This window comes from Thunnus maccoyii, chromosome 18 (assembly GCF_910596095.1).
Source record: "Thunnus maccoyii chromosome 18, fThuMac1.1, whole genome shotgun sequence".
NCBI classification, from domain to species: Eukaryota; Metazoa; Chordata; class Actinopteri; order Scombriformes; family Scombridae; genus Thunnus; species Thunnus maccoyii.
The window spans coordinates 15,337,431-15,364,776 of record NC_056550.1 but is presented as its reverse complement, the minus strand read 5'-3'; the positions used below and the strand labels follow the sequence as shown (position 1 = coordinate 15,364,776).

At 40.7% G+C, this 27,346-nt stretch overlaps 1 protein-coding gene across 1 annotated transcript in view; it reads left to right on the top strand.

Annotated features, from left to right (window-relative positions):
• prkar1b (protein kinase, cAMP-dependent, regulatory, type I, beta) overlaps positions 1–27,047 on the top strand; it is a 66,599-nt gene extending 39,552 nt beyond the window's left edge. The window contains exons 6-11 of the mRNA XM_042392124.1: positions 3,262–3,308; positions 7,021–7,179; positions 12,990–13,050; positions 15,522–15,643; positions 23,713–23,794; positions 25,633–27,047. Coding sequence (XP_042248058.1) covers positions 3,262–3,308; positions 7,021–7,179; positions 12,990–13,050; positions 15,522–15,643; positions 23,713–23,794; positions 25,633–25,805 — 644 coding nt within the window. The 3' untranslated portion in view covers positions 25,806–27,047. The remainder of the gene's footprint in view (positions 1–3,261; positions 3,309–7,020; positions 7,180–12,989; positions 13,051–15,521; positions 15,644–23,712; positions 23,795–25,632) is intronic.
• Positions 27,048–27,346: the final 299 nt, after the last annotated feature.

Here is a 27,346-nt window from a genome sequence, read left to right as displayed (position 1 = left end):
TAAAAGCCCTTGACACATGACAACATTGACACATAATGAAAGTAATGTTCAGACAGCTTTTTGATGAGCTGAGTTACACTGTATCAGCATAAATTAGATCCACCTGGCCACACTTATTGATCAGGTTTTACTTCAATAAATTGTTTCCCTCTATTCCCTCTCATTGCCTCATTCACACATTCCCTCAGTCTGCACCAGATGTCAGGTCCTTCTCGTCTGCCTAACCACAGTCTCCGAAGGCTTCAATCTAGACATCTCTGGACATTGAAGGAACACAGAGCATAGCAAGGCCAGACTGTATTTTTCCAGTGCCCCCCACTTAAAGTCCTATCAAATACAGACACAGACACATTCAACCACATATTTAAAACACTGAAAACACACATTCTGTCAGACAAATGCCCAGTATTAGATAATACTGTGTTCACACTTGCACAGAATCGCACTTGTAGAGTGTATCTTACAAGCACACACTCATAAACACTAAATGAGGGAAAACTGTCGGCGCTTGGACACACACTCCATCAGTCACCCCCACCTACTCTAAGACAGCATCCAGGGATATATCAGTCCTAATTTGGTGATAATAAGTCTAGCTAACTTTGCAGGCCCCCCAGTCCCAGACAGCCCATTGTTATATACACTATAGAGTGTGTGGTATACAGTATATACGGCGCTGATGTCATTGCTAATGTCTGGACTACTGTACAGCTTCAAGAAACCACCTCTGCTACTGGCCCATCACACACTATTTAGACACAGCTAGAAGTTATCGACTCTGTGGCTCGAGTGGTATTTAAACAAAGGCAGAATTTACTTTATCATAACATGCAAAATGAAGAGTGGAGATATTTTCATTGTTTCTCATATATATGCAACTTTGCAGTCTTTGATTGCAGCAATTTGATATGGTAAAGAGAAAATTAAGAATATTGTTTCAAATTTGAAATTCCAAAATAGAAAGTCAACATGTTGGTCAGCTTTATGGTGTGCCAACATTGTGGATACAAAACACATCAGTAGTCAAGGATGTAACCCATGTTCTCCTTTAGAGTACAGCCAAAGAACCTTAACAGTGTGTACGACAATTAGCTTGTGTTGAAACAAGGCCACTCTGAGTACACTGGCCTGCATACGTGTATGTGTGTGTGTGTGTGTGTCTGTGCACATTCTGGTCAAATATTTGCCAGGGCTCTCAGGCACAGGGGGATTGGGAGGGTGCAAAACAAAGGCTTGAGAACCAAAGTGATAAAAGACAGGAAGAGTAGAAGAAAAGAAGGACAGAGTGAGAGGGAATTGAAAGAGAGATAGATGAGATGAAAGAAAGAGAGGGAGAGACAGGGAGAGGGAGATAGCGTAGGGCCAGGTTGCAGCAGGTTGTGTGTGTGTGTGTGTGTGTGTGTGTGTGTGTGTGTGTGTGTGTGTGTGTGTGTGTGTGTGCGTGCGTGTATGTATGTGTGCGTGTGTCTGGGGTCTCCACTAGGACAGACCATCAGACAGACAAGGAGCATTTTGTGTGACAAATAGAGCTGTATGATTAACGAGCACTCTCCACTCAGTATTAATTAGCCGTGTGAACTCCTGTGAACTTTACACACAGGGTGCTCTGAGCCTTTCAACTCCTCAGGTGAACATACACACAAGAACACACACACAGTCATACACGCCCCCGCTTGGTACCTACGAAATGCATACACATGCATACTTGTGTCATGTAGACTCATGCATCATTACCCACTTGTACCTCTGAATGGAGTTGCATTTATATCTTATTGTAAGAAGTAGCTGCAGGGAGAGCTTCACAGCGCTCATGCATGTGGCTGTCAGACCTTTTTAATAATTTCCCCTGAGCCCTATGTAACAGATAGCATAATTAAAGGAACACTCTGCCATTTTTCAGCCTTATCTCCAGACGAGATGCTTTTAGCAGACATCAACCAACCAGATCCCATGGCTCGCTTCAGGTCCAGAGAAAGCACAGAATGCTTCTGTCAATGACACAACAGAGATCCAGTCAGCAAACCAGACAACATGTAGAGTTGCTTACTGTGAACATTTAATAGTAATCCAGCAATTAGTTGCAGTGGATCTAGCCTGTTAGAGACGGAGAAAGCTAAAATTCTGTATTCTTACCAAAAATCAGGTGCTGCACCTTTTTTTACTTTGGCAAGAAAATCACATCTTTCCTGACCAGAGTCTGTCCTAAAATGGTCACTGTACAGGGAGTAAATCCTGATGTATGCAGTAACGCAGGCTTTCCGCCTGCACTCGGGCCAAACCTAATCATTTTTGCCCTGCAAGTGGTAAAGATCCAATAGCAAGTTGTCTCTATTTTTCATCCACCGTACGATTTTGTTTTCAAGTGTGCAATGAGCATTACAGCCTCGTGTACACCTTCTAATCTTGTGTTCTGTTCACATTCACTGTTTCTCTTGAAAAAGAAACACATATCTCAATAGGACTACCTGATTACTAAAGGAAAATTTGTGTCTGCGTCTATTTTATGTTCAGAGTAGCAAGCTCTCCAGCATAATAAATGAAACAGACAGATGCATAGGTTCTCTGCTAAACACACATTAATCTGGCATTATATCCATCTAACTGGTATGTCTGCATTTAAAAAAAACCCATAACTGTCAATGTCTGTGTTGCTTTGTTTTTGTGTCTATGTTCACTGTTGTGTAGACCAGTCATTATGTCATTATGTTCACTCTTTTGAACCGCACTTTGGTCATCCTATGAATCTCTCTGTACCTAACATTGTACTGAGGTGTTGTAGCTCTGCATGCTCAGGCAGCACAGTTTCAGAGTTTCCACTATTAAGCCACACAAGCAGCAGTAATAAATACTGCTGTTGCTGCAACTTTCTGCTGGCGAGGGCCCTATTTCACAAAGATATTGGCAGGGCCAGTGAAATATGCATTCGGGAGGAGGCAGGGGCTCCTTTTTACACTGGTGCTGCCCTGAAGATTTTTGAGGCCCTCAATTCTTAAAGACCAAAAGAAGGGGAAGGAATGGACGTAGACAGACATGAGGAAGAGAGTTTGAGAAAATGTATGCCTATGTGTCTTAATGTATAAGTTTCAGGATATTCAAATCTTCTAGTCCAAAAGCACAGAATTGTTTCCCATTTTGGTTTAATGGTTTAAAAGTCCACCTTTAAGAACTTAAGCAGAAGGTTGGTTCAACACTAGATATATGTTTCTTTTTTCTGCTCTCTCTCACAAACTCCCATGTTTTTTCCTCTTCTCTCCCCTCCAGGCGATGAAGGAGACAACTTTTATGTGATTGACCAAGGTGAAGTGGACGTAAGTGGCTGACAAGAAGACACAGGCACATACACAAAAACACTCCTTAAGCAAACCATTTGAGGATTCCAAATTGCAGTGTGCCTATGTTAGCTTTTATTCACTTGTTTTCAGAGGTAGGTCATAAGAGGGATTTGTGCCTCAGTGGGAAAACCCAGCCTTCTCCACTCATGTTGAGACAATGTTTCCCTCCAACAATGGACAGGTTGTATTGGATTGCCCCCATGTTTTGTTCTCTTCAAAGTTCGGTTCCACTCGGATGACAATCTGAACATGGCGCTATAGACTCCTGCACTCTGTGAAGCAGACAACTGAGAACGTCTTTTGTCTTAGCGAGCCTGACACGGAGCGATAAAGTTAAGTGGGGAGATAAAACAGGAGCTGACGGAAAGTTAAACAGGAAATGAACTTATCGGCTTACAGCGGTTAGTGCCGACTGAGAGTGGCCAAGAGGGGAGAAGCAGGTTGGCAAGCTTTGCTGAGCGTGACGCGACAAAGTCAACCCACCTGAGAGACAGAAATAAAGGAGCATATAAATACTGCATGTAGAGACGGTGCCTTGATAGAAAGACTGTGTAAAACCAACTTAAACCAGTGTTGTTGCATTGACTTGCATGGTTTCGGGTGATGCCTTGTCAAATGTGATTAGATAAGTTCTTGCTAGATTCTGGTGAAACAGTGATAGGCCCTGATGTTTTTACAGAAGGGTAGTTAAGTGCACACACAATCCTATATTTAGTCGAGTTGCAAGATAGGAAATTCAGTAAAGTAAAAAGCAGAAAATATCTGCATATTTGATTATAGTTCTGCAAGTTTATTAGATTGAACAAGCAACAATATTAATCAGGCCTGATGAAACAGTATGGAGCTATAATCCAGTGTACAGATATTCTCTGCTTTTTCCTTCAACTATTTTTTTTCCTCTTTGCCTCAGCCATCTTTAGTGTAAGGTCTTGTTTAACATCTGTGATTCAATGTATGATACTCTTAAGACCAGAACACACCGCCACCAAACGGCCCTATTATTTCCTATGTACAACCCCCATACCAATGGTGGCGAGGCATGTCGACACGCTGCACTGTGACACCTCACGCCACTGTCCTATTTCGAGTATCGCCTTTCCTGAAAAAACACATTTTTTTCCAGAGAAAAAGCTGTTTTGTACTTCACTAAAATTTTGGCCCAGCTACAGACATTATTTACTAGTTTGTTGTTTGCTTTTCACTTTAATTTTAACTATTTCACTTGTGCCTGTATCTAAAAGGCAAAAATGAATATTGTTGGTTGATCTGCTGCTTTCAAAACATAATCTCACTGCTCAGATTATAATTTTTTCAAGTCAGTAATCAAAAGTACACAACTACAATGGGCAACTCATCCATGGCATTTCATTGTCTCACGCTGTACTGATTGATGCCCTGCAGCACAACGCTTCCTGTTGGTGCTAGGGGCAGCACTGGATGCATGTCATATGATGCACCACGGAGCTGCGCCAGCGGTGTGTTTTCAGCTTTAGAGTCACACGGTAGAGGCTTTTTAGTGGGAAACATTGCAGTTTTATTCACACCTCTTATCTGTTTGTCATTGGCTTGCATCTTTTTAGGTATGTCGGTCAGTCTGCTCAAACACTTGGTCCAGTTGGATCTCAGGAGTAGCTATTTCTGACTCTGACCCAACTTCATGTTAAATCCACAGTTGGCCTGGTGCTCAGTCTAGCATTTTTCTTTATTGTCTACTCCAGTATGTTCAACTGGAGGTGGTCCCCTCCGGGCTGGAACTTCAACCTCTCCCTGTCTGTCACTGGTGAATCTTTGGCATCTGGCCAAAAACCATGTCACCCAAGTTGGGTGAAGAACACTCCATGCTTGTCTGTGTCTCCTTCACCTCACCGCACCATCTATCCCTCTATCTTTACAGACAGCCGCTGCCTCCCACCCACAGCTCAGGCTCTAAACTACTTCAAGCTCAGTGCCGAGGTTATTAAAGTGTGGAGATGTCTCTCATTAGACAGGGGTGTAAATCTGTTGGCATCCCACAAACTGCCTGAAAGCTGACAACCACTGCCACTGATGTAAACACCCCTCCATGTCTGCACACAAATGTATTCACTTACAGACGTTGGTGTGTGTTTATATGGGTGCAAAACGAGGGAAATTAATGCTTTCATTCCAAAATGTGAGATGATCTTGTTGGAAAAAGATGCCAGTTGTAATTAAATATTAATTATCTTTAAATCATGGTTAAATCTGTCACTTTGTGATAATTCACTTTACTACTGTTACCATAGTGCAAGTAATGATTTTGTAAGAATTGGCTCTATTTCATTATTATTTTTTGAAGTGGATATGGCATTTGGGAACAAAACTAAATAATTGCTTCCAAAAAGACAACGAATAGAGACAGACGCTCTCTCACACACACTTCAAGTAACTACAAACAGAAATACACAGTGACACTGCATGCTCGTCCACCTTCCAGTACTCATGATTTGTTGCTTCTTAATTACCACCAGACACTCACAGTTTACTGTAGACATAATCACATATTTAAAATTCAGTGACAGCTGCAAGATAGCATATATTGTTCAAGACTTGCATTGTTTCAATTTTATTTATCATGAACTCCATTTTACCTTCTGCACAGTGCTAACTCAATACAGCAGAAGCATTTCCAAATTCAGTCCTTATGTACCACCTTTTCTGCAGAGTCTGCAGCTTTACTCATGCATACCTGATCTGGTTAGGATTTACTGCTGATTATTAGTTTGTAACAACTCTACCTTACCAGGCATATAGTAGCATGCAAGTGTTAACCATGTGGGATCACACATACAACAATGAAGACTGAACAAAGACAGGAGATACTTGAGGACTGAATCAGGAAACTGCTGAAAAAAATACTACTACCTGTTTGCTCTGATGCAACACTTTTGCAACATTCATAATGATTGTACTTCTAAGCTTGACATAACCATAGCCAGCACTTCTTTGAAGCTATCCCGGTTTATGGTGAAGGATGAGTCCCCTGTGGTCTACTCTGAGCCTTGGATAATAGCTCGCAACAATTCTAGCAATTCACAACAGCCACTGGAGGGATAAAACCTCCCTCCCTCTCTCTCTTTCTCTCTCTCTCTCTCTCTCTCCCTTTCTTTCTGTGTTATTAAGTCAACAAGATAGTGGATAGTGTGTCGACAGGTGAAACTATAACGGCCCCAGAGACAGACTGAATGTGTCTCAATGAGGTTGTATTGTCCGTAGAGCTAAAGTCGCTGGCCTAAATAGAGCGGTGTGCGTGTATGTGTGTGTGCGTGCTTGTAAGTAACCAAGCATGTGAGAGTGCATGTATGTGTTTTAGATCTGAGAGTATACCCACAAAGTCTACCACGGCCCCTGTCCTCCATCACTCCCAAATCAAAGGGAAGGCTCTACCAAGACAAGACAGAGGAAATAAAAGGGATGGATGGAGAGATAGGAGGGATAGAGGACCTTTTAGAGGGTCTCATCTGAGGGCTTAGTTGGGATCAAATACTTAGTGACAAGCCTAGTGAGCATATCAAATAGCCCGGAAACTGAGGAGGGGGAGAAGAAGGGGAGGAGAAGGTGTTTCAAGGTGAATAGAGAGGCTGAAAAGACAGAAAAAATTTAATTCTTCAGAAGCATTGAAACTTCTGTAACATCCTCTCTCTTACTGTGTTTCTTGCTCTTTCTGCAGGTTTATGTGAATGGGGAGTGGGTGACCAGCATTGGAGAAGGAGGCAGTTTTGGAGAGCTGGCCCTGATCTATGGGACACCCAGAGCTGCCACAGTGAAGGCCAAGACTGATCTTAAACTGTGGGGAATCGACCGAGACAGCTACCGGCGCATCCTCATGGTATGAATTTAACACACTGACTAATACAACTTCACTACACTCCGGGTTCAGTGTAAACTTTATGCACATGCACCACAGGCTACTTGCTCTACAGCGACCTGGTTGGGTAGCCATTATTTCTAGTCAAAAATATTTCTGGTGCTGTCAGATGTTAGTTACGATGTGTATAATAATTTGCTTGCCCTGTTCTAAGAGAAGACGCTCCATAAATGATTGTAATAACACATGCAAAATTACCTGACGGTGTGTGCGCCACAAATAATTAAGAAGAGTAGTATTAGCAGTTTATACCTGCAGATGTAGTAGCCATGTGACTGTTGTCACCTAAATGCCTAAAGGCAAAAAATGTAATGGCAGTTTTATTTTGTTTGCTACGTTTAACACTTACTTAAAATAATTAAAAGTGTCACTATGTAACACTAATCTCCATTTTGAAGATTTTATAAATAAATGTATTGATATTATATAATTTATTTATTTATAAATGGGCATTACCTTAAGTTATTTGGGTAGCATCAGACAAGTAAACAAAACTGAATTGTCTGTAGAAATAGTCACTTGCAATCCTAATTTTTCTATCATTACACCACAGATACGGAAAAAATGTCAGTTACACAACTCAAATATTCACAGTAAAAAAAAGAACTTAGTCAACCTACACTGATAATTTTGTAATGTGTTATTTTGGCTTCTGTATCACAACCTCCTAGTTTCTTTGTTTGGACAAAATATGTGATTAGGAAAACCCTTCTTTCCTCCTAGAAGGACACTTGGAACAGTTAAACTCCGTACTCTTCCTATTATTCTATAAAAAACTTTAAAAAAAGAAAAAATGCTGACACTGTGACACAATATACAAATAAGTGTGATGTACGCACAACAAAAATGTACTGTAATACACTATCTACACTCTAATCATTTGTGGTCCTTCACTTGCAATACTGTCTCCCACTCAACCACTTAAGAATCCTTAAACACTTAAAACCATTACTTTCATTTTTATACTCAAAATACACACACACACACACACATGCACACACCCCCACATACATAGACTCACACATGAGTGTATCCTCCCTTTTTAATGTTTCTCTTAATCTGTTTCTAGACGAAGGAAGGAAAAAGAGAGATAGAGGGAGGGAGTAATGAAGGGCTGTGGAGTCAACTCTAATGCCTCAACACACACTTCCCCCTCTAGGAGCTTATCTAGTAGGAATGTCTAAATGTTTAAACTGGAAACACAAGGTGCTCTGCCCTATCTGTCATACAGATTCACATACACACACATTTTGGGTGCTGTTATAATGATTAATTGCTGCGTGTATGTGTGTGTGTATATATGTTTGTGTGTGTGTGTGTATGAATCTCCATGCCAAACTAAATACTTCCTCAAATGTTCCTAAAAACTTTCTCTAAATACATTAGATAGCCTCCAATTAACCTTCCATTCCCCTAAGTGCATCGCTGAAAACAGTGTCAAACAGTTTGAACCCACAGAGATGGAAGAAGATCTGTGTTTAGACCTTTCAGCTCAGTGTAAAGTTGGCACTGGCTTTGCCCAGCACTCAGGTCACCTCTTAAGCACATAGTTTAACTGAGGGCACAATTTGCCCTGGTAACCTTTCTTTGAGAGGATTCTCTCCCTCTCTCTCTCTCTCTCTCTCTCCTGTTCTCATTCCTGCATTCCTTCCAGCAGCAGCAGGAGGGGAGACGGGGTGAAGCAGAATTCAATTATGTGAACCTGTAGTTAATTATTGCTGTCAATGATTTGTTAAGCTGTTTTTATAAAGTATGGTATTCTGGCAACGTCTCAGGCCAAAACACAATGAGCATTCTGTGTGTGTGTGTGTGTGTGTTTCCCCAGTAAAACTATGCTGAGTCTCTGCTTCTGCAGCTAGATAGTTAGCAGCTCAGGAAGGTGTGTTGCTGCTACCATCATTTTCATTGTTTGCACATCTGCTTCTACCGTGTCCTGCCTCTCTGGTGCACCTCCAGATAGTCAATGATGAGTTTAATGTGACTGAATTGTCTTACATTTGTACAGTTATAGTCAAGTAAATAGGTTGATAAACTCTGATTAATTGTATTTCAAGAAACATGTCTCTAGCTGCCACATGCCTGAAAAGTTGTCAACTTTTGCTGGCTATATAACCATTGACGAGCCATGGTTATCAACCATGATGTGCATCGAAAACAAAATGACACGCATAAAAAGGAAAGTTAATACTTATTTCGATTGATCAAAGTGAAGTTCACAAACCAGCGTCTTACCACCTGTACGCAGCTGACCTGATGCTATTATTGCCGCAGTGGCAGGAAAGGAATATTCATGACATGCAGCCATCTCAGTGTATTGTTTAGTGGTTTGAGAGATGGGAGCATTGTTATTGGATGTTAAGTTATGATCTTATGCAATCAATACTCAAGTCATTGAACACTGCTTTGCAATCTGCATATTAATTTAAGCCACTGCGTAGTTTTCGTTTACAGATTTTGCGCTCCACTTTGTTTACTTTATCTAAAAGTAAAAGTATTGAAAAGTGAGTGAAAAGTTGATCCAGTTGTATAACTGTAATAACAGCAGTTGTTTGACGACATCTATGACAGTTGCATGGAAGAAATTAGGTTTGGAGAAAGACTCTTTTGTTTTAGTACATACAATATTCTATAGGACCCTAATGCACAGGTGCACGCAGCAACACTATTATTAGCACTCACATGCTAATAATGCTTGGTCCCCACAGCTATTTCTGCTGGGAAATAAGAGCAGATTTTATCAGGAATTTGTGGGATTAATCATCCTTAATGTGTCTCCTTGAAGATGACACCACCTTTGGGCAGTACCTTAACCACATGTCATAATCAGCATCATGAAAACTGGTCTTGAAGCACTTTCAACCACTGAGCATGCTGATGACACAGTTTATATAGAATAAGAAGATTTCATTGATTTGAGCCAAGAAATTCTTCAAAAACCACCTCACTTTGCTGCCTCCTCCTTTTCCTTATCTAGGAGTGCATTTATAATAATAAAATATAATATAAATACCATTCCCTGTGATAAATACACTCTCTCCATTGTGTCGCCGCCAGTCATACAATACCCACCTTGTTGTGTCATCATGGTATTTAACCACACACGGCTACAGACAAAGCCATTAACAAACTGACAGACCACTGTCAACAAACAGAACACAAGACGAAAGGAGACAAGAAAGGATGATACCAAGAAATATGGAGTTGGGGGGGGGGTGTGTGTTTCGCATTGGACGGAGATGAAGGTGATGGGGATGGGGAGTAAGGTGCAGTTGGTTTAGCCTGGCTTTGCTCCACACCTCAACTCTTTGATGACTCTACCTCAAAGACAGCGAGCAGACAGAGGCTGGCTCATCTTTAACCACGGGAGGAGAGAACACATTAGGGGAGTTTTATACATGAAACATGTGCTCATGCCCTCCCAAGTCGACATGAAAGATAAAAATAAGGAAAGATGCAAATAAAAAGAATGCAAAGACAAAGAAGATGTGCAGTAAAAAAAAAAAATAACTTGAAAAATTAGAATCAGAACATTATGAAAGTATACATTTTTATTTCATCCACTCCAGTAAACCCCTATGTTACTGACATTAGTTTGGCCCACCCGGCCCTTCTTCCTCAAGTCGCATAAATCAGACCTGCTGTGTAGTGTAATGTTATGTGTGCATGGTAAGCCTTTAAGCTCAGCAAGTCTGTCTGAAGAGCTCTATGGGGAGGCTATGAAATCAGGAGAGCAACTCAACATCTCAAGCCGCTGTGGAAGATTGACCGCATGTGTGTGTTGGTAGGTGCGTGTGAGATTGTGTTAGAGGTAGAATATACATGTGTGAGTGTTTGTATTTGCTTGCTTAATGAGCATGAAGTTTCATCTCTGCAGAGACAGCAACGAAACATAAGTGGCAAAACTAAAAACAGACTGCATGTGCTCCACACACACACACACTGACACCACATACACACACACACACACACACACATACACACTTGAATCATTTATCCAGGAGGGAGGCAATGCAGACTAGAATTCCTTTAATCAAGTTGTTTACGATTTTGAGTTTGACGTTGGCTCACTTGGGAACATTTTCTCCCCTTTTAAGACAAAATGTGAAATTATATGAAATTAGAGGCAGCAGCGGAACTCAGGCACTTATGCAATAAAGACACCCCAAGCCTCAATATATCATTTCCATATGCAAAGGCAGACACAGGGCGGACAAGATTGTTTCTCCTCACTCTCTCTTTTTCTCTTTATGTTCCCGCTCTTGCTGAGTGGTTCTATGCGATGACGGAGGGGAAGAAAGAGAAATGCAGTTAGGGAAGGGGGTCCTTTGGGTCTAGACTTGTCAGGAAGCACCTGATGTTCATGGCAGAGGCAGAGAGGGGAAAGTCCCCTGCCTGGTGGGTGGGGTGGGCCACACACACAGATACACACATGCCATGAACATTACCACACAGCTCATACACACCTCCACAGGCATGACCTCATGAACTGCGTCTATACCATTAACGACAGATTACACTATACCGCAGTTTTAATTGTTAACTTCATGTTTCCATATTTTATAATGTAATTTATCGGTACTGGTATTTGTTAAATGTTAGCCTCAGCCTCCAAGACCATTTGTGACATAATATGCTTTTATTACACTTGTGAATCAGTGAACAAGTAATGTGCAGCTGTGGCTTATGAGGTATTTGTGTGTATTTATTTTTTGGATGATTAAGCTAAGCTAGCTAATATATGCTAACGTCAGTTGTCACCTGTTGTCATAGCAACGGTAAATATTCATGTGCTAATGGAATATGAATAGAGTGCAGAATCAAGCTACATTGTAAATACAGATAAGATGTATTGTATTTAGCACAGAAACCATGATGTTAGTAGTTGGTAAACCTATAGAAAATAATTTATTTAATTTGTAATACTTGCCATTGAATTTATTATAATATTTGGGTTAATTTATTGTTTTGTATAAGAATATACTAGTCATAAGAATTGTAGATCAGAGAATAAGTTTTAATGCATTGCATGCATGTTAGAATTAATAAATCCTAATACTTTGTTATATAAGCCTATTTTATGTTTACTGGAATTCTGATAGTTTAGTGATTTTAAATGGACTCATTTAGAGAATATGCTATTATTTTAGGATACTGTGATTTTAATACAATACTGTGATTGTTGCCATATATTGTTCATTGTTCTAAACCAGATAAGTTGGCAGTTACACCCAGAGAACATCAGTAAAGCCACTGACGATCAGCCTAATCACTTTCGTTTTAACTTATTCTTTTAGAATAGAACCATACTCCCTTCTCTTAAAATATGTTCATCCTGAGTCTTGTTTAACACAGCCATGGTGGCGAAAGAAAAGTTACAGTATGATGTGAGTTCAAGTGAAAAAGAAAGAGGGTGACAAATCTTCTACAGACTAAGGAAAGTGTAACAAATAGAAAGAATCATATTTAGAGAAGAAAATGTTTTGAATATCAGTATTCATTCATTTCCAAAAAAGGAATCACCGTCGGTCTGTAACAATCTGTAACAACAAACTATTGCAGATTTTGTCCAAGGAGTTATTATTCAGTAGTAGCAGCACTCCAAAGTGGTAATTATTTGAATTGGTTTAGATTAGAAGCACAGTGAGACAGTATGAGAAAAAAACATTCAAAGAACAAGACATTTATTTGTTGCAGTTTTTTTACCATTGCTACCGCTACTGAGAGAGTGTGTCTAATGGTGCATGTCTCTCCTCTTTTTCTTCTTTTTACAGGGCAGCACTTTAAGGAAGAGAAAGATGTATGAAGAGTTCCTAAGCAAGGTGTCCATCCTTGGTAAGTCTGTGTATATGTGTCAAAGTGTACCGCATAATGAAGATAATACAGATTTTGTTGTACTGTTTTTCTGCTTTATGAATATGCTGAAGCATGAGTGTGTTTGCACGTGTATGCTATGTTACGCATTAATTTTAAACACCAAGTCATAGAGTCCAGAGTGCAGGCAGTTAAATCTGCCGAGGGCAACATATACTGTAGATTAGCCCACAGGCGCACGTTGTCACACAAGGCCCATGGCTCAGGAAGGTCTGTATGTACAGTCCTAATCTTCTCGCACTGTTCATACTAAAACCAGTCACACTCTGCACTGTCGCTGTGTGGACAATTAAAGAATCGGGAGTTAAGCTAAGCCTCTCTTTCTCACTGGAATTTGGATAACACCAGCCTACATAGGCCATTGAGTTTGGTGGAATGGCGAATGAGATTCATTCAGACTTTCAAAACGAATTGCAATTGGAACTGACATCTCATCCCCTTCCACTTGATCGTGTGTGTGTGGTGTATAGACTGAGGCCATGCCCCCTGTACAGAGTTATTAGCTGGCTGAGTAAACACATACACTCAATTCAGGTCTTAGGAGAACGTCTCCGCGAGATCCACTCTCTTTTCATTCACCTCTTTTCTTCTGTGACTCCCTTTCTGACAGCCCTGTCGAGGCCTGTATTCAAATACACGCCTCCCTCTTCGAAGTGCTTTTCCTCCTTCTCCGCTCTACCTCTTTGAATTGGAGGAGGGGTAGGAGGCGGTAGTGTTTTTGTTTGTCTTTGATTTTTGAGATAACCACGAAATTGAGTACAAGCCCTTGATGTTGTGGCGTGAATGGGAGAAAACGACATGTTCTTTGTCGCACACATACACACAAAAGCTTCAGCATCCCAATGGCCAATTCCCTCTGTGCGTACTATGTATGTGTGTAGCAAGGTGATTCAAGTGGATGCAGGCTCTGCGAAGCGTGAAATGTAGGTTCTTTAGTCAGCACATTTGTGTATCGTGTTACCTGCCGAGCTGTTAAGGATCACTTCTATAGGAACTTACCTTTAGCCTGCCAGACAGACAGAGGACATCCATCTGGGGCCGGCAGACACCACGGCCCCAACGGAGGGGACACTGGACACCTCCAAACCACCAGACTTCACCTCAGTTAATCCTAAATACATACACATTTACACATTCACACAACTAGACACACACTGGGATCAGTTACTAAGTACATCGGGAGACAATAGTCAGAGACAAAAAGATTCCGCTGTACTTTTACGCCTTTAAGTCACGTCTTAGTCAAATCAAAACATTGAATCATCCTTATATGTAGACAAAGCTAAAGCTTTGAAGTGTTTTCACTGCAGATAACTCGCGTTCCTCATATAAATATCTCTATATCTATAAATAGCAATATTTCTGAGTTGCTCAAAACTCCTTGGGTTGGAACATTTTTCCCAGTGAAAATGTGTGACCATCTATGTTTTTGGTTTCTGTGTGAATACCAACAGCTTCTAGAAATATCCTGGGCTAACCATGTCACTGAACATGTGGTTGGACAGTTGGAAAGATAGCTGTCGCCACCAGCTCTTACTGTAAGATCAACAAAACTGAAAAGAGATAGAAGATCCTATCTCAGGTTTTGGCAGGACTCATTCACAAATGGTCCATTCTCTACATGGTTTCCAGGGAATTTTGAAATGTACTACATGTTTAGAAATAAAGATCATTCCAAGCCTTCATAGGTTAGTCACTTAAGTCATTATATCTAAATTACATTTATTATTATGTTCAATTCCATTTAAAATAATGTCATCTTAATGTAATCATTGGTAATATAAACTCATTAAATTATAAGTCCTATGCATGGAGTATAATTGAATCACATTTTACAACAACAGAAGGGAAATATTCAATTTAAACACTGCTTACGTCAGCCACTGAGCAAACATTATTCTTATTCAATCCACATATATAGGCTTGCACTGCCCATTGTATTCCTTAGAACACAGTTCTGTGCATGTTGTACAAGCAGATACTCTTATCTACAGCAATTTACCTTGAGCGAGTGTCTCTCTCAAGGATACTTGACTTTCTTGGGGATAAAACCTTTGATCTTTCTGTTATGGGATGGTCAGATTTGAATTAACCTCAAAGAAGACAGCTCTCTGTCAGCACACCCCAGAATCAGTAGAACAGAGGGCTTACAGATTACAGGTTAGTTTCAAGGTGTTTAACTCTGTGAGGCTCCATGAGAGGAGGGGAGGTGGGAGGGGATCTGGGATGTAATGGTCTTTGGTGAATGACTGGATTAGCCTGAGGTGGGATTTATTGTTCCCACCAGTTTACTGGACTAGAGCAAGAGACATCTTCTCAGACCATGAAACACACAAACACACTGAGTTTGCACTTTTGAACAGTATATAAGATTGCCTTGATCATTGTAAATTAACACCCCTTACTGAGCCGTGTGCATTTTCTATTCACAGAGTCTTTGGATAAATGGGAACGTCTGACTGTGGCAGATGCTCTGGAGCCCGTTCAGTTTGAGGATGGAGAGAAGATAGTGGTGCAGGGAGAACCTGGTGATGACTTTTTCATTATCACAGAGGTAAATCTTTGTGTGTGTGTGTGTGTGTGTGTGTGTGTGTGTGTGTAGAAAAAGTAGTAGGTGCACTAGTAAGACATTTCGTGGCAACTTTACTGTCCCGTTTCCTGTATGTGTTGACATATGGGGCCCAAGACCCTGTATGTGTAATCAGCTGGGCACCAGGGTTGATGTACATGTCATCATGCCGAGACGTTGGTGGGCTCTTTGCTGAGATCAGAACTGATCCCAGTTTATTGACACCAGCAGACAGACTACCCTCCCCTGCCACCGGCCCTCAACCACGATTCCTGTACGAGGAATAGCCCCCCTCACACTGGAGGCTTTGTTGAGCTGGGGCCCCTGGCGCAGCTCCATGAAGGGCCCCCTGCCTGTCATCCTAACACACTTTTGATTAACTCCATACTTACACAGCTTTTGGCAGGGTCATGTCAAGAGAGCACTTTGTGGGAGAGGTAGGGATGCAATCTGCTGTCGTTTTGTCCTTTCCTCCTCCTCACTTCTCTCATTCTTAGACTTACTTGAAGGTTGGTCTGTCTCTCGCTTATTGTCTCTCTGTCTGTCAGTTTTTGTCTGTCCATCTCATTCTATGTCTATCAATAGTCCTTATTAGCAGTTCATTGGTTACATTGCATGGGAGTGGTTAGGCGCGACTAAGCCAGAGGAGGATTTTATCAAAGGTGCCGAGTGATGTATCTCCACCTGTGCTCCTCAAGCACAACGCTCCTCCCCTCCATCCCTCTCTCATCCATCCTTTCACTCACCATGTTATACCTCTCCTCAAATATATACCTTATCGTCTAAAAGTATTTGGACAGAGACATATTTTTGTTTTTCTTACCAAAGATTGGTAAGAAGATTAGTTCTGTCTTACCAAGCTGAATTTGAAATGCAAGTCACTATATGATTAAAGAGCAGACATTAAACTCTAAAGGTTTTAGGGTGTTTACTTCTACAGTGGATCTTGTCTTACCATTTTCTTTCACTTGCTGCAAACCAAAGTGGAGGCAAAAAAAGGGAAAGAGCCCTCGAAACAAGCAAGAACTGTTGCAGTAAAGCCCTGGGAGAGCATCACTTGGAAAGTTATGTTGGCAGGATGTCATTGATTGCAAAGACATTCCAAACAAATTGTAAAAATATAAATGTATGTGTAAAAATGGCTAATCTTCCTACATTGTTCATGTTATGTGAATGTAGACTCCTTCAAATGAAACAAATGAAAGACATAATGTAATGTTTTGCCAAAAAGTGGTCACTGTGGCCACAAGTGACATTTACAGAATAATGGTGAAAGCAAGCTGTAACTGTAAAATAAGTAGAGAATAATACTAAAACTTAGTAATGTGACTTACACAGCAGTATCTAAATCTACTTAAAAAACTGGTAACAGTAGCCCCCATAAGCTAATGGTCATACCAGACAAAAGAAGGCTGTACCAGCAAAATTAGCTGCTACTGTACAAACTATACAGAGCAATTGCTTATGAATGTTTTATTTTGTCTTTCCAAAGTTAAATAGTCTCACTTTAAAGCGGAAGTTTGGCACTTTAACCTCATAGACTATTGCTTCCTTTCAAATCTAATGTGCTAGCAGTACTACAAAAAATCTCCCTGTACAAATATTTATAGACTGCTTTGCATATATCTTATGTTCACCTCACATTATCTGAGCAGTGTTGGTCAAGTTTGAAGCCTCCAACTGAAGCCTCCTGAAGCTACAGAAATCCCTTAAAAGCCAGTTTGTCTATGCAAAAATGAACCCAATTGGGGTTTAGGACATAAATATAGCAGTTAGCAATGCATGACTCATCAATCGGAGACATCCCAGAGAGCAGAAAGGCAAAATATGCAGAGGAATCTGGGGGATTATAGGATGGAGAGAGGGAGGAGGCAGATGGGAAGTGTGTCACATTAGACCAGACACTTTGAGCCTCATCCTTTTTTTAGATTGCAGCGTGCATCCATACTCACCACGAAGGAACGGGGACAACTTTCCCACTTCCTTACACTTTTCCTTAACACGCATTAACAATATTTTCCTTTTTTTTCTTTTACTTCACTGCTGCTCCCTTTTTTAATTCCATCACCCAACAGCAGGATTTGTCTCTTTCTTTAATCCCTTTTCCCTTTCTCCTGTCTATCTTCCATTTTCCTCTAAGCTCCCTCTCTCAGTCCCTCCCTTCCTCGCTTTCTCTCTCTCTGTCTCTCTCTCTCTCTCTCTCTCTCTCTCTCTCTCTGTCCGTCTCTCATGCAGCAGTGCCTGACTTTCCCAGAGCAGGAGGGACTGTGGTGGAATGTGTGTTGCTGACTTTCACACGGGGTCAGGAGACCCAGCCTCCCGGGAGGGAGACGAGAGAGAGAGAGGGATGAGTCAAAGAGGGCAGGGAGGGACGTATGGGTAGAGAGATGGTCGATTCAAAAAGGACCACAAGTAAGGAGGGAGAGAGGGATTTTATGAGAGTTTGTTCTTCAGTAAGATCAGTCTCTCCTCTATCCTCTATCCTCCGCTCTTGTGTTTCTTTTTCTTCATGTGCACACCTTTATTTCTTTTGATTAATTCAGGCTGAGATTGCAGCGCTTTGTTCAGTCAAAACCCTGCCATTACTCTCATTCTCACTCCTCCTCCCTCTTCTTATGTCTCCTCTCACTTGCTTTTGTTGTTTCTGTGGTTTTGGTGCATCAGCCAAAGACAAACCCCACAATCACAAATTACATGCTGCTGATGGGGAGGATTAACAAAAGAGAGATATAGAGACATCACTTTCTTTGCCTACAGGGAGGAATAGGGTCCTAATGAAAAGTGACATGTTTACATTTTTTTTCTTGCACTGTACAAACAAGCCTTTACAGAACTCCAGGGCCGTGGAGGATCAGCCTCACCTTCCCTCGAATCCCCTCCTTCTCCTACTTCCTCCATTCCCTCCGTTCTTCAGGGCCGCACATGCACACAAACAGTCTCCCTCATGCTCATAGACCCGAGCTCAGCACCCTGTCATCTGTGCTCTCACTGTCACCTGAAATTATGTATATAAATAAGGGTGAGGGAGGGATTAAGAGACTTCTTGCACATCAGAGAGGCGGATTTCAGGGACAGTTTTTAAACATGGTGTTGAAAAGGTGTGTAAAATATGCTGCTCTATAGGTACATTTCTTTTTTTTTTACTTGTAACCTGTTAACAGAGATGTCAGTCAAGTCACGAGTTAACTCCAAATCCGTAATAAGTCATTATGTGCCTTTTATTCATTTTTAATCTTTAAATGATTAGTATAGTATATACATACATACATACTGAGCTGAGCAAGGCCTTTATTTCCAATGGAAAATGGAATTGACTCCAAATATGGTGGCCTCTACATCGTGCATCCAATGGGATTCTGCTGGGGATTGCTTGGATTGCTGCCATAACTTGATAGGAAGTTACAGCAGCAACAATTTTATGTAAATATGAATGGTGGAAAAGTTAATTTTTTGCATCTTTGAATTCCCTACTGTCTGATCATATCAGAACTTCAGTAACAATTTTAAACATGGCAGAAAATATGAGAGAGGATGGGTATAGCAGATTAGAAAATAAAAAACTGTGAAGTTTGAGTGCAGAAGTGGTATAAAATATGTGAATGGGGAGAGAATGAGGGGGGTGGGACATTGAATCCCCTGTGTTTACAACCAGTTGATTCCTCTCCTTTCCAGTCATGTCCAAACAAAGAGAGTGAGACAGTGCAGCGCCGTCAAGTACAGTAGTTAATTTGTGAACAGGCCTCATCCAGTGTGGTCCAGATAACCATCTCATACTGTACCACCCCAGGGGCAGCGCTCTGCTCCAGATATTTCTTTTATAAACATCAGAGATCCTCCTCACCACGCTGCCAGACACAGGGTGTGAAGGGCTGGCAACAACAAAAGATAGCAGAGGAGAAAAGGCAGAGAGAAAGGGAAACCAAACCGAAGAATATGAATGAATTAAAAAATAAACAAGCAGGGAGGGAAGAGAGAGAAAAGGAAGAGTGTGAGTCAGCTTGAAGAGCGGTAAATGAGTCCCTCATATTAGCAGGAATCGCTGACCAGATAACACTCCTATCAGCCATAATCATACCTGAAAAACACACACACCGCATGCAGAGCATAGCCAGTAGGCTCGTGTTGACATGTCGAAACGTAAAATCTTGCAACATGGGAAGTATCGACCGCTGGATCAACAACAGACACAGAAAGAGAAAGGGATAGAGGCACAAGAAGAGATGGAGGAAGAAAGGTGATATCCTGAGTAGCCTGTTCACAAGGCCACCCAGTACCAGCAGCGTCTGCACCTTCTCACTCAAACACCAACACACACGCATACACACACAGATCATTTACTGAACATACTGGAGGACAACAGCTTTTCCCGCAAGATTTATTCTCTTGCATACACACGACGGCCTGTTTTTTCACTGTTTTTTTTTTGACTGTATACTTGCAGTCAGACAAAAATTACTTCATTCATTAACAGCATTTCTCTTCCGTATATAAAAGCAGCTCCATTTGCTAAATTGCATGTCAGCACATACCCGTAGGTTACAGCAACAGGCAATGTATTGTCGATGAGGATTCCTCTTCTGTCTGACCCACAGGGACCCTTTAGATCCCTTCAGTGTGATTACCTTTGTGGGGGGTCAAAGGACAAATATGAGACAACATATTGACTTGTTTAGATTGATGACTAGAAGAGATGGGAGTGAATGCATTAGCAGGGAGGATGGCGTGAGGATGAACAACCATTACCTGATTTTACTGAATTTTCATCCACAGGCTAAAAGGCAGAGGTGTCTGAATGTGATGTGTTAACTTGACGCAATCAAAAAGACTTGACTCGATTTGTGACCTAACTTGAACTTTAACCCTTTGACATGGAATTACTTGAAATGAATAAGATTAGGAATTATATTATTAAAAAAAAGTGTGGAGCAAATCAGCTCTTCATTTTCCGCAAGCTCGTTTGACAGTGCAGATGAGCAGACAGACATTCCCTCAGTGGGATCATCATCACATTTGGATGAGTCAACAAAAAGTAGATGCAACATGGAAAACATTTAGCTCAGAAATTAGGAATGATTGTAATTTTTCTCCAGGGGAAAATTTCACAAGAATTACTGAGCAAGGCGTATTTGATTATGGTGCACAAAGCACAAACAAAATCAGAGCACCATCAAAATCATGGTGTAATGTAGTTCATTACAATAAAATTTGTTGCTGTGGAGTTAAGAGATTGAGAATAAACATAGAGAGATGGTGTAAATGTATCGGTATAATTTTATATTGTATTTCCTTTCTTTGGTCACCTTTTCGAAAATGAATGGCAATAACATTCATCCCATAATTATGTTCAACTATCTGTTAAACTATTCAACTACTCTTCCTCTGTGTGATGCACTAATACTTGATGTAGTCTAGTAAGTGTCTTCTAGTTTATGCTGTGTTCACATTGTGGCTTAAATGCCATACAGCATGCCATGTAAACTGGTCAGCATAGCAGCATTTTAGTCAACCACAAAAGTAAACTATGAAACACCAGCTTTTCCCCTCTTGCTGCATGCTTGCAAGGATGTTTAAGGAGCAGTCTGGAGCAGCACTAGGACCTAGGGTAGCACACGCAGGAAGTTACCTGTTTCCAGCTGTTAGCCTCGTGCTCAGGGCAGTTCAGATAACTGTCCCGGGTGATCAGTTCAGCTACTGGGACTGGATAATCTTTACTCAGTCAGCCTCATCAGACAAATTTCATGCAGTTGCTAAGTGATTGTGATTTTGGCCACCAGCCCCATCATCTGCCAAGCTAAATCAGATCAAGCTAAAAACACACAGACTCGTAAACACGCACACTTTCCAAGTAGCGCTCACTAAATTACTTTAATACTGTGTAAACATTCCTTGTACATGACATTTCTAAAAAGTCCAATTGAAAGTGTGCTAATGCGTCAGAAAAAAAACAGAAATGTGTCCATTGTGGCATACATCCTCAGGCCAGAATCTGAGGTGTGGTTTATTGTCAATATTATATTGTTTAAAATGCCTATGAATTTAGAATTTACTTGTTAAAAATGGAAACCAAAAGCAAAAATGAGAGTAGCCTAGCCAAAGAAATAAATAAATAATAGACGTCATCTATCCTCAACAGTTGCTGGAAAGTTGTGGCAGTTGTCTCTGAACAGAAATTACATTTTGCAGTGAATAATTGTCACTTTTAGCATTATTAGCATATTGTTTTGCAGTGTCATGGTCTGTTTTGATAATGCTCTTGATAATACTTGCCACTTCCTTAAACAACAAAGAAAAAGTAAGAAAACTCATTTCAAGACATTTTCTCTCACGAATCATCTACAGCAATACACTGTAAAACGCTTCATCTTGCTTATTGCTGTGCTCGTCCACGAGTAAAACAACACCAGTCTTGCTGCTGATCACGTGTGTGATCATGTCTTGTTATTGACAAGTAATGCAAGTTATCATCTTTTGTTGAGAGGCAACTATCAAGAGTGACTTTTAAACAAAAATAAGTAAGCAAACATGTCGGTCGGCTCCCGACGCTCTCAACAGCTTCAGCCAACAGTAACAGTGTTACTGGCCTGTCTTCTAGTGGTTGTGGTTATGCGGGAACCCCACTCCACCCTGCTGAATAGCGTGTGTGGAGGTCATGGCATTATGGCACAGTTTGGCCAGGTATGACTTGTAGGTGACTCTCTCATGCACAGTATTCCCCACTTCTCCATAGCTAATTTCAAACACAAACTCAAAATTACACACATCCCTTTCACTGAAATACAGTCACACCTTTGTATGCCTGCATTAGGGAGCTGGCAGTTTTGGGGTTCTCATTAAGTCTCATTATATTCATATTTAGGATTATTAGCCTGGTCAGTAGAAGGAACAGAGTGAGCGGAGAAGGATTAGAGATGGCGAGGGAGCGCTGGAACGGTCAAATCTGTTTTAAGACACAGTCCAAGACAAGCTGGGAAGTTCCCCTACTCATGTTTGACCTACTACCAATTACACTCGGACTTGAGCGCATGTAAGAGTCTAGACATATGACAAAACACATATTCTACCTCTGTCTAAACAAATATGTGCCAAATCTGTGTCCATCACACACAAACAGCAACGCTTTGAGAAGCATGTCGTCAAGTATTTGATTGAATTAGATGTTAGTGTAAGCATATATGGCATCAAGTATATTGCCACAATTTCTGGTAGCTCTTATGCAAAGAGAAAAAAATCAAATATTATGCTCATTTACACACACAAAGTTTGTCAACAGCTGCAAGAAATGATAACACAAACTGTTATCATCTGTTGGGCAGGGAGAATGGAAATCCGATTTCCTCCGTTATACTTTTTAGATGAGTCACATTCATACACACACACAACAGCACAGTGGGTGATGGATAATATGCGTATCGTGGTTGGTCATTGAGTCCAGTCAGTCTGTCCAGCAGACATCAGCTGTTGATTTTCTCACTCTGTCTGTGTATGTGCATTTGCAAATGCACAATGGACGATGTGGTTAACATACTTGGTTTGTGAGTTTACATGAATGTGTGTTAGTGTTTTGGGGTCAGTTAGGGACACTATGTTGGAGCTCCCTCAGTCTTGGACAATTCAGTTGTTTCCATTATGTGGATGAATGCTGATAAAGGGGATTATGTGATGGAGACACTGAGGGATATTTCGGAATCAGTTCAGTCCCTATCTGGCTTAGATGTTTGTATTTATTACACTCTGGAGGAAATAAAGCAGAACCAATCAGAGTTTGTATCATGTACTCCATTGGAATATATGAGTGTGTGTCCGTCCCACAGAAAAGTGAGCTAAATCCTGTGCACCTGTGTTCTTATGAAGCAAAGGAATTTCTCCTTGGCTTAATCCTCCTGATGATTTTCAGCCCCATTCGAAATAACCCCCCCCCCCCCTTTTTTTTTCTCCATCCTTCCTTTCTTCACCCACACCCCCTCCTCCTTTTATTTCTCTCCCTCTTATCCTGTTCTTTATCTTGTCTCTTCTTTCTTTTCTCCGACTTTCCTTCTTTTCTTTTCTGTCTCCAGGGAATAGCCTCTGTTCTGCAGCGCAGGTCTGACAATGAGGAATATGTGGAGGTTGGACGCCTCGGACCCTCTGACTACTTTGGTGAGTGGCTCTGGGCCAATGCAGCCTTTTCTCCTCCAAATTTGGCACCACACACACAAAGCTATCGGTCAGAACAACAACTGGTTTGTGTTATACCTATTATTTAGCATTAAAAATGTAAATTGCGCGAGAAGAAACCCAAATATAACAACTCTAGCACGTCAGGGTTGCTATATCTTAGCTGAAGGAGGTCAAATGTTGATTAAATTGCACTGAAGTGTAGCAGGAGTGTTTTGTCTTAATATTGCAATAATTGTTATTTCCATCCAGTCAGAGTTTGAACTAACTAGACTGTAAAAGAAGCTGTAAATAATATGACTATGAGAAAGGTGGAATCTTTAATTATGCTGTAAAATTACCGTATGTAATGATCACATAATCTCTTCAGCAACGAAATACTAAAAAAAAATACCCCAAACGAAACCATTTTATCTTAACCTATCAATTATTTTCATGATCAATAAATATACAGATTCTTTTCTTGATTAAGGGTTATTGTTTGATCCTTATCAAAATGTCAGAAAAATGCCCATCGCCATCATCAGTCCAAGGCAGTGGTGGAATGTAACTAAGTACATTTTCTCAAGTACTGTACAATTTTGAGGTACTTATACTTTACATGAGTATTTCTAATACTTCATACTTCCACTCCACTACATTTCAGAGGGAAATATTGTACTTTCTACTCCACTACATTTATTTGACAGCTTTAGTTACTTTTCAGTTGAAGATTTGACACGATGGATAATATAACAAGCTTTTAAAATACAACACATTGTTAAAGATGAAACCAGTGGTTTCCAACCTTTTTGGCTTTTGACGTCTTACAAAAAGCAGTGTGTAGTCGGGTCACATTTCAGATGTCTATGAGTTGTTAACAGCTCCACCAAATAGTGATTTTTCCTTCTAAACTTCTTACATGGTTTCATTTCAATAAATGTTCAAATGATCCAATATTTCACCAAAAATCAAAGATGAGAGAAAAAGTCCAAAACTGAAAACAGATTTGTGTATCAGAACTTTGTTTTTTCTGCTTTCCTCTCCCATTGATCATCTCAAGACTCCTCAGATTTATCTGGTGACCCTGGAGTATTTCTACATTGCTGTATTGTTACTTTTACTTAAGTAAAGGATCTGATTATTCTTTCACCACTGATCCAAGGTGATGTCACCAAATGTCTTGTTTTGTGCGACCGACAGTCCAAAACTCAAAAACATTTTGTCTGCATTAATATAAACCAAAGAAAGCCAGCAAATCTTAACATTTTTGCTTCAAAAATTATGTAAATTGTTTGCAATTAATTTTCTGTCATTCAACTAATTGATTAATGGACTAATCATTTCAGCTCTGAACAAAATACAGTGTCGTTCCAAATAATGTGTGGAGTAATTTTGAAAGTCATAGATCAGAATTGAGTAAAAATGCGTGGAATAAAGAAAAGAAAATCAAACAATGAACTGTCTTGGAAAAGTGATTTACCCTTTTTCCCCACTAAGTTGCATTTTATTGGAATACAGTATTTCCTGACAATTTCTCTGTTCTGTTCTGGATTTGTTGCCAGATGTCCCAAAAACAAACTTGCCAGAAGGAAAAAATAAAACTGAAACAGACAATCAGAGCTGCTCCTCTTTACAACAACAGCCACCTTAGAAGACATCAGAATTATTTATTACACAGTGATACATTACAGATACTGACATTTAATTCATTACAAATGCTTAGACAACATATCATATCATTCATCATTCATGTTTCTAGATTTGTGGCACTTTTAGTGACATCCCAACTAAACACTGAACACTTGTTGGTGTCCTCTCTCTTCCTCTTCCTCCTCAAGGTGAAATCGCCCTGCTGTTGAACCGTCCCAGGGCTGCCACTGTAGTTGCCCGTGGTCCGCTCAAGTGTGTGAAGCTGGACAGGCCCCGCTTTGAGCGTGTGCTGGGGCCCTGCTCAGAGATCCTCAAGAGGAACATCCAGAGATACAACAGCTTCATCTCTCTCACGGTGTGACAGGTCGGCCCCTCTGGGCCCTACCAGCAGGGGTGGGCGACATCAGCATCAGAGTTTTGGTCAGTGGGTGGGAAGGGGTGAGGATTCGGGGGAAAGGACATAGGTTTTACATCTACAACGACAGGGCGCTCATTTGCTGCCTCTTTTCCATTTTGCGCGTTTCTTTCTTTTGATCTTGTGCACTTTGACTTGACCTGTGCTGTCACGTAGCTTTATGTCAAAAACAACATGCAGGAGTGTAAAAATCAGAGCGAGAACAGAGATCACTGAGCTCATTCTATCTTGTAAATGAGTCATTTATACAGTGCGTCAGCTGTATATGATGCATGCTTCTCGACTGACAAAGGATGACGCTTGCACTTTCGTGAGTTTATGAAGGGTAAAGGATTCATTCAGGAAATAAGGAGGAAGCAAAGTCATGTTTACGTACAGCGGGAAGAAGTGAGTACACATTTCTTTGTTCGCTGCCTGTGGTTTGCCTTTTTTTCACTTCTGGGTGTGTGTGGTGCCATTTCTAGGTTAAATCAGACCCGCACTACACAGACCTGTTTTCCCTAAAACATAGGTTTAGAGGTATGACAATGAATTCTTGGCTGTTATATTCCTTTTCACTGCTTTTTAAATGTGCTTTTACTGCTATCATCAGTTGGGGGGTTATTTGAGACTATTGTGTGGCGTGTGCCAGGCAAATTAACTGACAAGTTGCTTTTTTTCAGATCCTCTCTGTCCCAATGTTTCCTGAAAGTGGTTCAGTTTGATCCGTGAGCTGCGGTATTCCAAAGGCGCAATAGTGGTATCAGTCCAGTCCACATACAAACAAACAGAGTCTGAAACACACACAAACATACTGTATATGCGTACACTGTCTCAGGACTAAATGAATCTTCAAAACACACACACACGTCTTACCTGATGCTTTTTTAAGCTAATTTTGTTCTGTTTTATTGCTGATGAAAGCTTTTGCACCACTTTGCAGTACGTAATGCTGGGTCAATACAGCAGTTTGATTTAGCTGTTTTTAAGACTTCCATGTACTAAATATATAAAAAAAGAGGTTAAAAAAAAAAAACAACTTGCTTTCCTTTGAACTATTGTAATCTGTCAAAGTTGCACAACTGACCCAGCGACTGATGTTGTATAAAATGGGACCTTAAGAAAAGAATCTTTCTGTATTCTCTCTCTATGTATCTCCTTCTTTCAACTATCAAACCATCTTGAGCAAATAAAGATAAGCTTCTGAAAGCCTTTTGATTTGAGTTGTTATTATCTCTTCATGGGCCCTGATTTGTCCCGGTGTGAATGTGACTCTTTTTCACATTCTTTCCCCCTTGTTTATCCCAACTTTTGGCATCCTTACCTCCTCTCCTGACTGGACTTAAGTTCTCTCTCTCTTTCCCTTTATCTCAGCTCATGCGGTGTTAGTCTACACGCTACCTCCCCTCCATCCCAGCCTCCCTCTCCACCACAGTCTGGCTCCCTCTGCACCGCCCTGTTCTCCATCCTTCTCACATTAAGCCAAGTGTCAGTCATTCGTCAGTCTG